Raw genomic sequence first — 15,846 nt, 5'->3', positions numbered from 1 at the left:
TAACAATAACAATAGTATTTAACTCCCAACAAGACTTCAACAACAACTGCAATAGGCTTATAGAATTTATTGAAGAAAAAAAAAAGAATCTTGTCAACCTGGACTCGCCATGCTAATTAAAAATACTAATTAACAGAATATAGTATAAACCTAGTTTGTCTGTACCTAACTTGTAGACTTTTTGAATTGCTAAACATAATGCATTAAGGTTACCTTAAGATTACTACTACTAGTATCAAGTCATACATACAGGAACAATATGCCTACATAATAGTTATATGGGTGGTTTTCAAAATAATGAAGCAAAAGTGTGACATAGGGGTTGAAAATTCAAACTTATTTCTTATGGTGGTCACCTATTTTTTATTATAGCAAATACTTCAAATTTGAAGGAAATAACTTTGGGGAAGTGTTGAGAAATGCCAATCAGAAAATATGACAGCCTTTAATTCGAAAGTTCAGTGAATTTCCAGTAAGGTGTGTGATAAATGTTGCATGGTGTTATGACAAGGAAATATGTAAAACAGAAATTTTTTCAACATAAATTATAAGTAATGGGTGTATGTGTATGGTTTGAAACTTATTTAATCATATGTTTGTGGACATTGGTTTTTAAAATCACCCTTTCTGCAAAAATTTGACATGAAAATAAAACTTTACCTAGAAAAGTTGTTGCTGAATGCAAAATAACTACCATATAATTATAAAACCAACTTTTTTCTGACATGTTGCATGTTTATAAACCACATGCCAAATTTCAAGAATGTCCAGTAATTCTAATTTCTAGAATTGTCTACTCAAAATTGAGTTATTTTAAAGATGCACAGGGGACACATACTGAAGATCAGTGTATATTCATCCATTATTAGTTTTCTATTCATAAAAAGACTACTGGTAATAAACTTCAGACAAACACTATCAAAAAATAGTTTATTCCACAAAATAACTACAAAATTGAAAATTTTCACTACAAAAACATGAAAATTCAACAAAATGTAATGCTTTAAATGAAAAATAAGTGACTTTATACATAACTAACAAATTGAAATCATTTAATTTACATGAACTGCTTATTCATATTAGAAAAATGACAAAATACCATGCATGATAAAATGGAATAGTAAAATTCATACATACTTTATAATGTTACTAAAAAGGTTGCACAGGGGACAAATTGTATCAAAATATTTATTCATAGAATATGTTCATGGTAAGTAAAATTCTTTTAACTACATAATATTTACTAGTGAACATTTACATATTTAGGTAAACTTAAGAGCTTAAGAAGCAATAAAATTGATATTTCCACTTTTAAACTTGAAAATTGGCAACTTCGGAAAAAAATGCAAACAATGAATTTTTAATTGTCCAGGGTTTCTTATATAATGCTAAATTATCAAGTAATGCCTAAATTTTGCATACACACTGCTAGGAATATAGAAATGCCACCACAAATTACAGTAATGCTATGATAATTGATATATGTCAAAAAAAGGGTGCACAGGGGACATCACTTTTGGCCTTGTGAATGTTTAACAGTCAGTAATATGTGAAGTTGAAGGCTGCTTTTGTATCTGTTGTAACTCCCTTTCAAGGAAAATAAAGTAAAATCCCATTTTATTTAAAGAATAAAAGAAATCTGACACTTAACAACTGAAAAGGTGCACAGGGGACATTTTTAGGAGTATAGACATTCATCAAGTTTCTGAGAAAGTCGATTTATTAAAGAAAAAAATCATACTGTGCTTTCACAGCTGAAAGGATAAACATCTTAGAAAAACATTAAGACTTTAGAAAAGTAATAGGGTTATGAAATTGTAGTGTTCAACATTTAAATTTAGTATTTTTTTCACTATTTTTCGTGAAAAGGGTTCCATCACAAGATGTGAAATATTGGTAACAATAAGATGTAGTTAATGAAAAGAAGTATTTTATTTAAATGTGCAGAGTTTAAGTTACATTAAAAAGCCAAAGCTGTAACAATAAATCATGGTTTTAAAAAGTAAACCTCAGTTGAAAACTATACTTCATGTAAAATGTCACACTTTTTTGGGTGCACAGGGGACAAAATTAGCTATATAATTTAATATAACTTTAAAACTGCTTGAGCCATCAAGATAAAATTGCACACATTTATTGAGTACATTGATTTGGATATATTTTGCTCCAAAACACATTCTAAAACTGAACTGAATTAAAGTAAGGTGAGAGAGAAGAAAAAGCTTCATTATTTTGAAAACCACCCATATGCATATTGCACAATAAACAATACTGAAATAATGTGATGCCAGATCTTTTAGTTTTCATATTTAACCAAGACATTAGCAATAACATAAAAGTAGTAGAAACATAATGCTAATATAGGAACACAGTCATGCACTATAGTGGTTATTATGCCATGGTATGCAAATGAAAGACCAGTATTTTTTTTGTAGGTATGGATATGTATAATTAGACACTTTCAAAAATTAATTTGAACAATCATTAAGCTTGCAAGTTACTAGGCCACCCATCTTGTGGAAAACAATGGCACCATGCACTGCAACAAGTGACTTCAGTGTTACAACATCAAACAATAGAACACATTTCAAATGGTTAAAAATGTGCCTCTCTACAAATTTGATATACTACAGCAAATTACTTAAAAAGTTGGACTAAACACCAAGTTAGCTTGAAAAGAAGCTGTATATTTCATTCTGAATTGACCACACATGCTAACGAAAACAAAACAACATGCAATTCAAACCCTACATTGTAGGAAAAAGATAATGGTTACAATATATCTTTGAGTATCTGGGACACTGTGATGTTGTTTTGAGATGTTTAAACTTATGCAACTAAAGATTTCAATTGCCCAGTACATATGTGTACCATCCTAAGAAAAGTGAAAATTTTCATGACATTCTGAGGAAAAGTTGCCATTGACTTGAGGAACTATTGGTAGGACCCGCATGGTACAATATTTTCCCAAATGCAGCCCAGTAACTATACTAAAGTTTTTTGGTTTTTTTAACTTGCAATGTACCCAGCTATAGCAGAACAATTTATACCATTTGCATTTACCCTTAACAACTGTTGAATATTCTTCAGGCACCCTGTTTAAGTCTTCATATATAATGCTGCTTAAAGAAATAGCTTCTAGCTATTGTAAAATCTTTCACTGATTATACCAGTATACAGAAATTTATACCCTCTTTGACACCACTTGATCCAATACTTACTATATTCTTACAACTGTTTTGTGATTTACTGGCACTTTTGATTTTCTATATTTCATAATACTGTACGTAAGCCGATATTTTTTTCTGTAAAAATAATTTTTGAAATGACATAAATTATATGATTTTCTGTATTTCATAATATTGTAATACTATATAAGCTGATAAAAATCTTCCTACAAAAATATTTTTTGAAATAACATAATTTTGATTTTTCTGTAAAACTGTCGACAACGGTCTCTTTGTATAAATATATTAACAATGTCGTGATTTTTTACTACAAACTAATGGCAGTTAAAATATAAAGAATATACTGTTTTATATTATAAAAACATAAACTTCACTTAAAATGTGTTTGTAGTTCTATAAAAAAATCACATGTATTCAAAACCAATATTTATATAACCTAATCAATAGCTTTAAAAATATATATTATAAGTAGAATGGTTCATTTTGAACAATAATAAATCTATACAAAATATTTGATATTTTGTGAAAACATGTACAAGTAATTGTCCGATACTGGCAAACTGAACAACGTCTCTAAAATAGTGTAAATTCTCTGTTAGTCAATGCCATCTGGTCAACAAATCTGAAAAAAAAAAAAATAGCAAAAGAATATAAAATTATAATCACTATTTGTATGACCAGTACATAAAACCCAAAGTACATGTATTTGCAGTCACTTTCATTTTGACGAACAAAAAATTTGCATTTTATAATTTTGTTGCTTTATTCAGTGTAACTAATAACAATAAAACGCTGATTGCTCAAGGTTGTATAGGGATGAGTAAAAATGTTCAAGTTATCCAGGATTTAGTGACCCAAACATGGAAAATATCTAAGGAAAATGACTAGGACAACATGAACTGCTCAACCGAACCCTTGAGTTTGAGCCATCAAGGCATGTGAGAGCTTTTTTTCAATGCATATGATGTGTACTATAATAGTTTTTCTCGTCTTTTAAAACAAAACAATTTACATGACAATGCATTTAACCTGAAATATAGCTGATACTAGCTTTTATTATAAATTACTAGTATACCTTTATAAATTTTGTTAAAAATGTGGCTTGTATTTCACAGGTAAATATGAACAGGCAAAAAAAAAAATTCAATATTGTAAAAAATTGTATGTTGTCAGACTACTTTCATTTAATATGCATGACCTGACACAGTTCAATAAATAGCGCAAATAAAAACTTCACTCAATTCTACTTTTAACATGACAAAACAACAAATAACCTGAGCTGTCACAGGAGACAGCTAGCGCGCTCGGCTATTTTGATGCTGGATAGTGAAACTGGGCAAGTGAGGAAGCTGGAGCTGTCACTGAAGTGTTTAATTACATGTGGATGAAGATATTGGACAATAGCTTAAGTCTGTGTCAAACGCATTTAGTAATAACAGGGATAGAGAAGTGTATCAAAGCACTAAAGAGACATAATTCATAGAAATTTCTGCAAAAGTATTGCACCAGGACATTGTGCCATGTCGTGTGGCTAATAATGTGGCACAACTATTTGAGGTTTGAATTGAATAAATGAGATAGAACAGAAGTGCACCACAACTTGAACCAGAAATTCTAGTAAAAAGGGGGCATAACTCGTAGCATTTTTGAGCATCATGAAGATTGCATCATGTGGAACCACCATTTAGTAACTACAAAGATATAGTGAAAAAGCATCAAAATTAAACTGAAATTCCAAGTAAAAAAGGGATGTAAGTCACTAAATATTTGTGCCAGAATTATGGACCTTGTGTCATATGATGAAGACTACAATGTGGAAGAACTATTTTAAGTTTAAATAAAATATTCATTAAGTAATAACACAGATAAAGTGAAAGTGCACCAACATTAAACTGGAATTCTAAGTAAAAAGGGGGATCATTCATGAAATATTGGAGCCAGAGTTATGGACCTTGTGTCATCTGATGTGGGAGATGACGTGGAACAACTATTTTAAATTTGAATCAAATCTATTTAGTAATAACTGAGATAGAGTGAAAGTACACCAAAACCTTAACCTGAAATTCTAAGTAAAAAGGGGGATAATTCATAATATATTGATGTGAGAGTTATGGCCCTTGGGCCAGATGATGTGGTGATGAGGAATAAATATTTTAAGTTTGAAGCAAATCCATCAAGTAAAAACAGAGAAAAAAGAGAAAGTGCATAAAAACTTCAACCAATGTGGGGATGCGGAAAAATGCTGACGCCGGGTTGAGTAGGATAGCTCGCCATATACTTCATATAGTCAAGTTAAAAATGTGGAAGTAAATAATAAAAGGGTTATTACAACAGCTGCTAGATCTGGGATTTTGTATTTGGCTCTGGTTGATTTTGTAAGTACGGATCACGCTTGGTGCCGAATACAGCATCCCAGATCAAGCTACTATTATAATAACCCTATTTTATATTTACTCTTGCCTAGTCACAGAAAAAAAAATAACTTGTAAAACATGACAAACTTCCAAAGTGCCAATAATGAATGTTGAAAGTTGCAAAATATAATAAATGTATACCTGGTCATTTCACTGTTAAGTTTGACATGTCTTGGCACGTATGCCCAAGTCATGTTTTTCTTTAGAGGTTCATGCTGTGTCCACCAACCACAACCTTGACTTGTTGTTAAAGGGTAGTTGTACAACTGGGGTGGTTCTAAATAAACAAGTGAATGAAGTATTGCCATGCAATACAAAGTCCCCTACTGGAAGGCACCTAATTTTCTCTACTGCAGTATAACATAATGAACTGATATCTGTCAATGATGTATAAACAATTTTGTACTACATATACAATATGTTATAACAACACACTTGGATTAAAATGTGCATATATAAAAACCCACAGTTGTTTTCATATTGATTTTTTTTTGGCTGATTATAAAAATGTTATCATGTAAGTTATTTATAGTAACAACAAAGGGAAATTAATCTTTAAAAAAAAAAAAAAAAAAAAAAAAAATCTATATAATGTAAGTCCACAAGAAACTCTTTACCAGGTAGAGATAGGTCAAAATACACCTAAAAATTGGATGTAACATGCATGCTGTACCACAGAAAAGTGGTCTCGATTTTTCTCTACCGCCAGTAATAAAAAAGTTACAATAAAATCTATTTATAGTAAAACAAAGGGACGTAATTCTAAAAACAAGGGTGCCTCATGATGGTGAACATTTGGTCCAAGTTACATCAAAATCCCTCCATGCATGAAGAAGAAATGTTCCGTACAAAGTCATTCTTGAATTTGACCTTTGACCTCTAAATATGACCTTGACCTTAGACCTAGGGACCTGGTTCTTGTGCATGACATGTTGTCTCATCCAGGGGAATATTTGTGCCAACTAATATCTAAATCCTGCTTTGCATGACAAAGTTATAGACCGGACAGGAAAAAAATCCTCTTGACCTTTGATCTCAAAGTGTGACCTTGACCTTTAAGCTAGGGTACTGGGTGTTGCGCATGACACGTCGTCTCATCATGGGAAACATTTATGCCAAGTAATATTGTAATCCCTTGATGGATGACAGAGTTTTGATCGGACAGGGAAAAAACCTTATTGACCTTTGACCTCCAATTGTGATCTTGACCTTTGAGCTAAGGGTCTGGGCTTTGCGCAGGACATGTTGTCTCATCATGGGGAACATTTGTGCCAAGTAATATTAAAATCCCTTCATGGATGGCATAGTTATGGACGGGACAGGAAAAAAACTCTGTTGACCTTTGACCCCCAATTGTGACCTTGACCTTTGAGCTAGGGGTCTGGGAATTGCGCATGACACGTCGTCTCATCATGGGGAACACTTGTGCTAAGTGATATTAAAATCCCTTAATGAATGTCAGAGTTATGAACCGGACACGAAACAGACCCTGTTCATGCTATGATAACATTTGACTGCTAAGTGTGACCTTGACCTTTGAGCTAGGGGTCTGAAAGTTGTGCATGACACATCGTCTTATTATGAGGTACATTTGTGCCAAGTAATATTAAAATCCCTTAATGAATGTCAGAGTTATGGACCGGACACGAAACAGACCCTGTTCATGCTATGATAACATTTGACTGCTAAGTGTGACCTTGACCTTTGAGCTAGGGGTCTGAAAGTTGCGCATGACACATCGTCTTATTATGAGGTACATTTGTGCCAAGTAATATTAAAATCCCTTCATAGATGGGAGAGTTATGGGCCGGACAGGAAAAAAGCCTTGTTGACCTTTGACCTCTAATTGTGACCTTGACCTTTAAGCTAGGGGTCCAGGTTTTGCGCATGACACGTCGTCTCCTCATGGGGAACATTTGTGCCAAGTAATATTGAAATCTCTTCATGGGTGGGAGAGTTATGGACCGGACAGGAAAAAAGCCCTGTTGACCTTTGACCTCCAATTGTGACCTTGACCTTTGAGCTAGGGGTCCGGGATTTGCGCATGACACGTCATCTCATCATGGGGAACATTTGTGCCAAGTAATACTAAAATCCCTTCAAGGATGGGAGAGTTGTGGACCGGACAGGAAAAAAGCCCTGTTGACCTTTGACCTCCAATTGTGACCTTGACCTTTGAGCTAGGGGTCCGGGTTTTGCGCATGACACGTCGTCTCATCATGGGGAACATTTGTGCCAAGTAATATTAAAATCCCTTCATGGATGACAGAGTTATGGACCGGACACGAAAAAAGCCCTGTTGACCTTTGACCTCCAATTGTGACCTTGACCTTTGAGCTAGGGGTCCGGGTTTTGCGCATGACACGTCGTCTCATCATGGGGAACATTTGTGCCAAGTAATATTAAAATCCCTTCATGGATGACAGAGTTATGGACCGGACACGAAATTGCGGACGGACGGACAGACGGACGGACGGACGGACAGACGGACGGACGGAATGACGGAAAAGTGCATTCCTATAGTCCCCGAAACTGGTTTTCAACCAGTAGGGGACTAATAAAAATGCAAATAAGTTTATTACAAATCATTCAACCATAAATAAAACTTGCTATTGTCCAGAACACTTTTTGCTGCATTTTTAGCTCACCTGAGCACCAAGTGCTCAAAGGTGAGCTTTTGTGACCGCCCTGTGTCCATCCGTCGTTAACAATTTGACTGTTAACACTCTAGAGGTCACAATTTTCACCCAATCTTAATGAAACTTGGTCAAAATGTTACCCTCAATAAAATCTTGAACAAGTTTGATATTGGGTCATCTGGGGTCAAAAACTAGGTCATCAGGTCAAATCAAAGGAAAAGCTTGTTAACACTCTAGAGGTCACAATTTTGACCCAATCTTAATGAAACTGTCAGAATGTTACCCTCAATAAAATCTTTGACAAGTTTGATATTGGGTCATCTGGGGTCAAAAACAAGGTCATCAGGTCAAATTAAAGGAAAAGCTTGTTAACACTCTAGAGGTCACAATTTTGGCTCAATCTTATTGATACTTTGTCAGAATGTTACCCTCAATAAAATCTTGGATAAGATTGATATCGGGTCATCTGGGGTCAGAAATTAGGTCAACAGGTCAAATCATAGGAAAAGCTTGTTAACACTGCAGAGGCCACATTTATGACTGTATCTTCATGAAATTTGGTCAGAATGTTAATCTTGACATTTTCAAGGTCCAGCTTGAATCTGGGTTATGTGGGGTAAAAAACTAGGTCACCAGGTCAAATCAAAGGAAAAGCTCTAACATTCTAGAGGCCACATTTATGACCATATCTTTATGAAAGTTGTTCAGAATGTTAATCTTGATGATGTAGGTCAAGTTCAAATCTGGATCAGAAGGGGTCAAAAACTAAGTCACTAGGTAAAATCAAAGGAAAAGCTTGTGAACACTCTAGAGGCCACATTTATGACTGTATCTTCATGAAACTTAGTCAGAATGTACATCTTGATGATCTTTACGTCAAGTTTGAATCTGGGTCAAGTCGGGTCAAAAACTAGCTCACCGGGTCAAATCAAAGGAAAAGCTAGTTAACACTAGAGGTCACAATTTTGGCCCAATCCTCAGTAAAATCTTGGACGAGATATCAGGTCATCTGGGGTCAAAAACTAGGTCACCAGGTCAAATCAAAGGAAAAGCTTGTAAACACTGTAGAGGTCACATTTGTGACTGTTTCTTTATGAAACTTGGTCAGAATGTTAATCTTGATGATCTCAAGGTCCAGTTTGAATCTGGGACATGTAGGGTCAAAAACTAGGTCACATCAAAGGAAAAACTAGTTAACACTCTAGAGGCCATATTTATGACCATATCTTAATGAAATTTGGTCAGAATATTAATCTTGATGATTCCTGGGTCAGGTGAGCGATACAGGGCCTTCATGGCCCTCTTGTTGAAGTATATATTAATTTAACACAGAGCTCCGTAAAGTAGGGCAATATACATCCAGAGTTTTACAAAATATAAAAGACAGATTTCACATTTGAGCTAAAATTGTCACCTACCGTATTGGTTCATGCGCTCTGCATTTTGTCGCATTTACATCTCTCTACAGATACGCTAAGTTCAAAGTTATCAATGCATTTCAAATGGTTATTAAATTATTTCTGCAACTGCAAGTATTTCAAGGGCCATAACTCCAGAGCCACTGATTATCAAACTTGCCCGAGATATTGTACCCATAAACCATTGTGACCAAATTTAATGTAAATTGAAAACTGGACACAAACTACTGGAGTTAAAGAGAGGACACTGTCAATTTTTGCAGAGAGATAAAGGGGATGGTTACTGAACTGAACATAAACCAGGCATTATTCAGGTTCTTTTCAAAGTAATTTTTCTACATTTTCTGTTTTATTTTGCTAAATTTCTACAACTAACAGCCAAGTCATTAATTAATCATATAAAATCATTCTAAAAGTATTTATCAACTTCCCATTCCTTGAAAATTTCTAGAGACTAAGATAAAATAGGCAGTGAAAAGTCACCTCTAAGAAAATGTGAGTGAAAGGTCAAAAAACAACTGGGAGCGGAATAGTCTAAATAATAGGATGTTTTAGGACAGCATGGTAACTTTTGACTGCCGCTGTCCAATCATGTGCAAATTTAGTCTGCATATTTCTGTTAGGAAATCCCCAATACTGCAATAGAAATCCGTTGGGAAAATTTTCTGGTTCATGTACAAAGTGTTTGCAATAACATCTCTGATATAAATGAATTTAAGTTGACATTAAAGCAAAACTTACTTTGTTGACATTTTATGAATGTATATTTTGTGTTTTGTTTCTGCAATTTAGTGTTATCAGCAGTCTGATGTGTACTGAAACCGGTGTCAGGGGAGATATCTCCTCACAACTGTCACTTCATATTTTCGAAGATTTAAGTCTCTTATTTGAAATAATGAGTAATATTCAACTCATTTGAAGTTTCTGCATGAATATTCATATCTAATTTATGAGAGTAAGTAGATCTAAGTCTGACCAGTAAATCATTAATCTGGATTCTTTAACATCTTCGTTTTCCTAACAGTAAAATGCAGATACTGGTAAGGCTTAGAGTGATGACAACTAAAAAATGTCTGATCATAAAATAATTCATCCAATAAGTAAGGCTGGGAGTGGAAATGAATTGGAGTGAAAGCTGACACGGCTTATTGCCTTGTGTATATACCTTTAGGCCTACTACAGCAAGACTTACAGCAACTGGAATTCTGGGTAACAAAATGGGACATGAAATTCAATCCGTCTAAATGCCAAGTATTACAGATCACACAGTACCATCTGCAAAATACCTTGGCATAACCATATCACACAAACTTACATGGAATGACCACATTGACAACATCACCAAAAAAGCAAATCAAACATTGGGTTTCCTAAGACGTAACATCAAAGTGCACTCAGAAGGGTTAAAATCACAAGCATACAAAGCACTTGTACGGCCCCAGCTGGAGTACAGTTCCACTGTGTGGTCCCCCCACTCTGAAATTCTTATTGATCAGCTTGAGTCTGTGCAGCACAGGGCTGAACGCTGGGCCAAGCGCGATTACGGCCATACATCCAGTGTAGACAACATGCTGACTTTCCTAAATTGGCGACGCCTTGCACTCCGTCGCATTGACCAGCGCCTGGTTATGTTTTAAAACATCTTGCATAACCAGGTCGCCATCCCACTACCGGACTACCTAACACCCCACACTAGATCTTCAAGAACCAGAACCACTCATTCCCAGGCATTCGTTCAAATTTCACCCTCATCCAACTATCATAAATTTTCATTCTTCCCTAGAACAGTATATCATTGGAATGCCTTGCCCTCAGATGTTGTCAACTCGTCTGGGCCAGTGTTCAGTCAGGCTGTAAGCCAGATTGAGCACATCTCACCTTAAATACACCTGTCCTATTTTTAACCTGTTTTTAACCATTCTCTTTCTTTCTTTTTACTACTACTTTTCTCATTTTTAACATTCTTGCTAGTTGACGCGCAAAGTCTAGGTCCTTTGACTATATGGAAGATAGATAAGTAAGACTGGGAGCGGAAATGAATTGGAGTGAAAGCTGACACGGCTTATTGCCTTGTGTATATACCTTTCGGTGTTCTAATGTGTTTCGTTCTCATTCTTGTAAATTCAACATAAGAGTCTTTTGGACCAGGTCCATATGCTGACACTTGATCTATCGGCACAATAGATCTTTTTGGCGGATTCTTTTCAACCAGTGGTGGAAATGCAATAAATCCAAGTTGTGTTTTTGCTCGAGTTGGTTCCAATTTTGCCCGAGCAGACCCTTCTCTTATTGTGTTTTGGTAGCCAAGTTGTGTGACCCCGAAGAAAGACATGGCTTATTTCTTTCTAGTTCTGTGTTCACACAGCAAAAAGCAAGAACAACTTATTTTGCCAATTCAGAAATAATCCGCGAAAATTGTTGCTAAGCAAGCCGAGTGTTACTTCCGGGTTATGTAAAATGTGACGATACATTTATAAAACGAAAAATTATTTCACAATTGGCGTGTGAGCGCGTAAATTGGCAATCTCACTTCTTTTTTTTTCGCGAGGGAATATAAGATTTCACGCAGAATACATAGAAAGCAGCATATCCTCGTAGATATTTACGTCTTTGATTAAAAGAACAAACATCTTTTTTCAAGCATGTATTTCACTACTTATGAGACTACGTACACTCGTTATTCTGGTCCAAACAAAAATCCGCCATTTAGTTTAGTCTAGCATTAATTTGACACCCAGGGACGGACGGATTTCTAATGTTGGTAAAACTTGTGGTCCAACCCTTTGTAATACGAACTTAGGTGCTACCTAGAAGGCAGAGCTCCCATGAAAAATCACCAGTGCCACTTGAAAATTAAAGGAGTGCTGCTGGAATTATCTGGAATTATGGATCCGTTTTAGGAAGTTTGTGTTCTTTGAGATCTATTAAAATTTTATGAATTAATGATAATTTATAATTTCTGAATGAATGTCTTAGAATGCGTTAAGATTAAATCTTGACATGCCAAAACTCTACAAATATGCTACATACAAACTAAAGAAAGTTACAGTTCTTTTTAGAAGGAAGAATGTGTCCAACTTTAGGGCCAAGATACTGCTATGACAGACCTCTGGTATGGGAGAATGAAAATCATTTACATGTACAAAACTTGTTTTAAAACCAAAAGACTAGCCATCTTTAAAAGTTAATGATGAGAATTTTACCCAGAGAAAATCACGTTTTAGCCGACATTCTCGAAAACTCCTGTTTTATTTAATAAACTGCGAAGTTAGCAGTCTATGACATTTTTATGGTTAATCTTTTAGCACTACTGGTATAGAACAGGAATGGTAGTAGGAGCCTTTTTGATGTTTATTGATAATTCATAGCCAGTAGTTTTTTTCCTAGTAATAAACTCTGGTCAGTGATTTTTTAACTTGTGGATGAAGTATATGTGAACGGGGAGAAGAGCATTTTGTGCTTTTCACAGTTCAATGCCTGTAAATTTTGATGCAAAACCCTTTTTTTTTTAAGTTTTATCTAGATCCACTGACTATTGTACAGACAGTACTACATTGAAACCTGACATCACTAACAAAACACTTGTTAAATTTCACATGAATGACTTTATTTTTTACAATACTTTCAAAACCCATAATAAATAAAAAAGAAAAAAAACTGAAATAAAAAAGAAATTAAAAAAAAAAAAAGACGCTTCTGATGAGGATCGATCACCCGACCTTTGGACTTCAACGCGACCTCGCTAACCACTGCACCAAGGTGGAAGTATGACGGCATTAGCACAAATATAAGTATATATAATAAATTTCAGTTATGGCAGCGTGACGAAAATCGTTTCGCATTGAAAAAATTGTATTTTACCTTTCTTTCTTCGTAGAAATTGTATTTAGCACTAAATTCTTCTTATCAGGCGCTCATTTACATTTTTATTCAACGTTCAAAGTGGTAAGCGAGACGCTTTTGTCAACCGTAAACAGCAAGCGTCTATTGACGTCTTACTGATTAATTACTATGAGGAATAAGGTCAGTAATTCGGTCGAAAATGTGCTTCCGTGGTGTAGTCGAAAGAAGTCCATAATAAATAGATCCTAATTTTCCCATTTTCTGCGCAAATTCGTGTAGAACGAGTGCTTTAATCACAACTTTTCGCTACTAGAATACATTCTGCATGAAATGAGACGGTTTTCATGTTCATACAACCCACATGGCAAGTTTTGCAGATCGAAACCGGAAGTAGGTGTTTATTGCGCGGAGGAGAGCAAATATGCGCCATTTTTAGGGTAGCAGACCACAACTGACTGGCATTTCACTAGGAACTATTCAACCCCCTATTTTCTTTTCATTTTTTCGTTAATTTTTGATAGAACTTTAATGAAAAATTGGTGCAGGAAAAAGTGATGTTCTCTAAAGATACGTAAAGACGACATGAAGTTGTCGTTTTTTATATGAAACAAAGAAGGATTTGAATTACTGACCTTTAACCTATAAGAGCTGAAATAAGACTATTCTCGAAACGCATCGTAATTAGTCTTTATAGCCATAAATCGGTTGTATATGATATAAAAGAGTGTTTCCAATGCAAAATAATAACGAAATTTGAAAAATTTTGAATTTTGACCTTATTTTATGTACATGCGTCTATTTCAGCAGCGATTTCTGGGATTTAAAAGCCAATACTTTGTCTCCAGAATGTCAGAAAATGCACAAAATGCATCCTTCTGGGTCTTATTCATGACGGAATGAATGATATTTCAGAATCCCAGTGAAAAATGATGCAAAAAAAGTGAAACTTGTACCAAAATATACAATAAAAGGTCCATAAGGCCAAAAATTAGCCCTGTAAATGGGTAGGGGGTGGCTTCTATTAAATGTCTATATTTCTCCAAAATCTCGAAATTTCACTATGAAACTTGGCAATGTGTTTGGTATTACATCTTTCTTGGAAATAGAGATGAAAATGGTGTGAAATTTGATAAGAAACATTTCTTATAAGAGCTGAAATAAGACTATTCTCGAAACACATCGTAATTAGTCTTTATAGCCATAAATCGGTTGTATATGATATAAAAGAGTGTTTCCAATGCAAAATAATAATGAAATTTGAAAAATTTTGAATTTTGACCTTATTTTATGTACATGCGTCTATTTCAGCAGCGATTTCTGGGATTTAAAAGCCAATACTTTGTCTCCAGAATGTCAGAAAATGCACAAAATGCATCCTTCTGGGTCTTATTCATGACGGAATGAATGATATTTCAGAATCCCAGTGAAAAATGATGCAAAAAAAGTGAAACTTGTACCAAAATATACAATAAAAGGTCCATAAGGCCAAAAATTAGCCCTGTAAATGGGTAGGGGGTGGCTTCTATTAAATGTCTATATTTCTCCAAAATCTCGAAATTTCACTATGAAACTTGGCAATGTGTTTGGTATTACATCTTTCTGGAAATAGAGATGAAAATGGTGTGAAATTTGATAAGAAACATTTCTTATAGGAATAAGGTCAGTAATTCGGTCGAAAATGTGCTTCCGTGGTGTAGTCGAAAGAAGTCCATAATAAATAGATCCTAATTTTCCCATTTTCTGCGCAAATTCGTGTAGAACGAGTGCTTTAATCACAACTTTTCGCTACTAGAATACATTCTGCATGAAATGAGACGGTTTTCATGTTCATACAACCCACATGGCAAGTTTTGCAGATCGAAACCGGAAGTAGGTGTTTATTGCGCGGAGGAGAGCAAATATGCGCCATTTTTAGGGTAGCAGACCACAACTGACTGGCATTTCACTAGGAACTATTCAACCCCCTATTTTCTTTTCATTTTTTCGTTAATTTTTGATAGAACTTTAATGAAAAATTGGTGCAGGAAAAAGTGATGTTCTCTAAAGATACGTAAAGACGACATGAAGTTGTCGTTTTTTATATGAAACAAAGAAGGATTTGAATTACTGACCTTTAACCTATAAGAGCTGAAATAAGACTATTCTCGAAACGCATCGTAATTAGTCTTTATAGCCATAAATCGGTTGTATATGATATAAAAGAGTGTTTCCAATGCAAAATAATAACGAAATTTGAAAAATTTTGAATTTTGACCTTATTTTATGTACATGCGTCTATTTCAGCAGCGATTTCTGGATTTAAAAGCCAATACTTTGTCTCCAGAATGTCAGAAAATGCACAAAA

General features: G+C 34.7%; 1 protein-coding gene across 1 annotated transcript; it reads right to left on the bottom strand.

Annotated features, from left to right (window-relative positions):
- Nucleotides 1–3,508: 3,508 nt before the first annotated feature.
- LOC123560034 (testis-expressed protein 49-like) lies at nt 3,509–12,117 on the bottom strand. The gene is made up of 3 exons (XM_045352275.2): nt 11,742–12,117; nt 5,744–5,879; nt 3,509–3,810 (listed from the first exon to the last, which is right to left on the bottom strand). Exons 1-3 carry the CDS (start codon nt 11,989–11,991, stop codon nt 3,762–3,764), a joined length of 435 nt encoding a protein of 144 aa, XP_045208210.1. The 5' UTR covers nt 11,992–12,117; the 3' UTR covers nt 3,509–3,761.
- Between the last annotated feature and the right edge of the window lie 3,729 nt (nt 12,118–15,846).

Source organism: Mercenaria mercenaria, chromosome 10 (genome assembly GCF_021730395.1).
Source record: "Mercenaria mercenaria strain notata chromosome 10, MADL_Memer_1, whole genome shotgun sequence".
NCBI lineage: Eukaryota > Metazoa > Mollusca > Bivalvia > Venerida > Veneridae > Mercenaria > Mercenaria mercenaria.
This window is presented reverse-complemented; position numbering and strand designations above follow the sequence as displayed.

What these genes read in the sequence shown, in the direction of transcription:
- LOC123560034 (XM_045352275.2), bottom strand. Translation starts at nt 11,991, where the DNA reads ATGTCTTTCTTCGGGGTCACACAACTTGGCTACCAAAACACAATAAGA. An exon ending in ACACATTAGAACACCGAAAG is followed by an intron (nt 5,880 to 11,741) that starts GTATATACACAA and finishes TTGTTTATTTAG; the next exon opens with AACCACCCCAGTTGTACAAC. An exon ending in CTTAACAGTGAAATGACCAG is followed by an intron (nt 3,811 to 5,743) that starts GTATACATTTAT and finishes TTTTTTTTTCAG; the next exon opens with ATTTGTTGACCAGATGGCAT.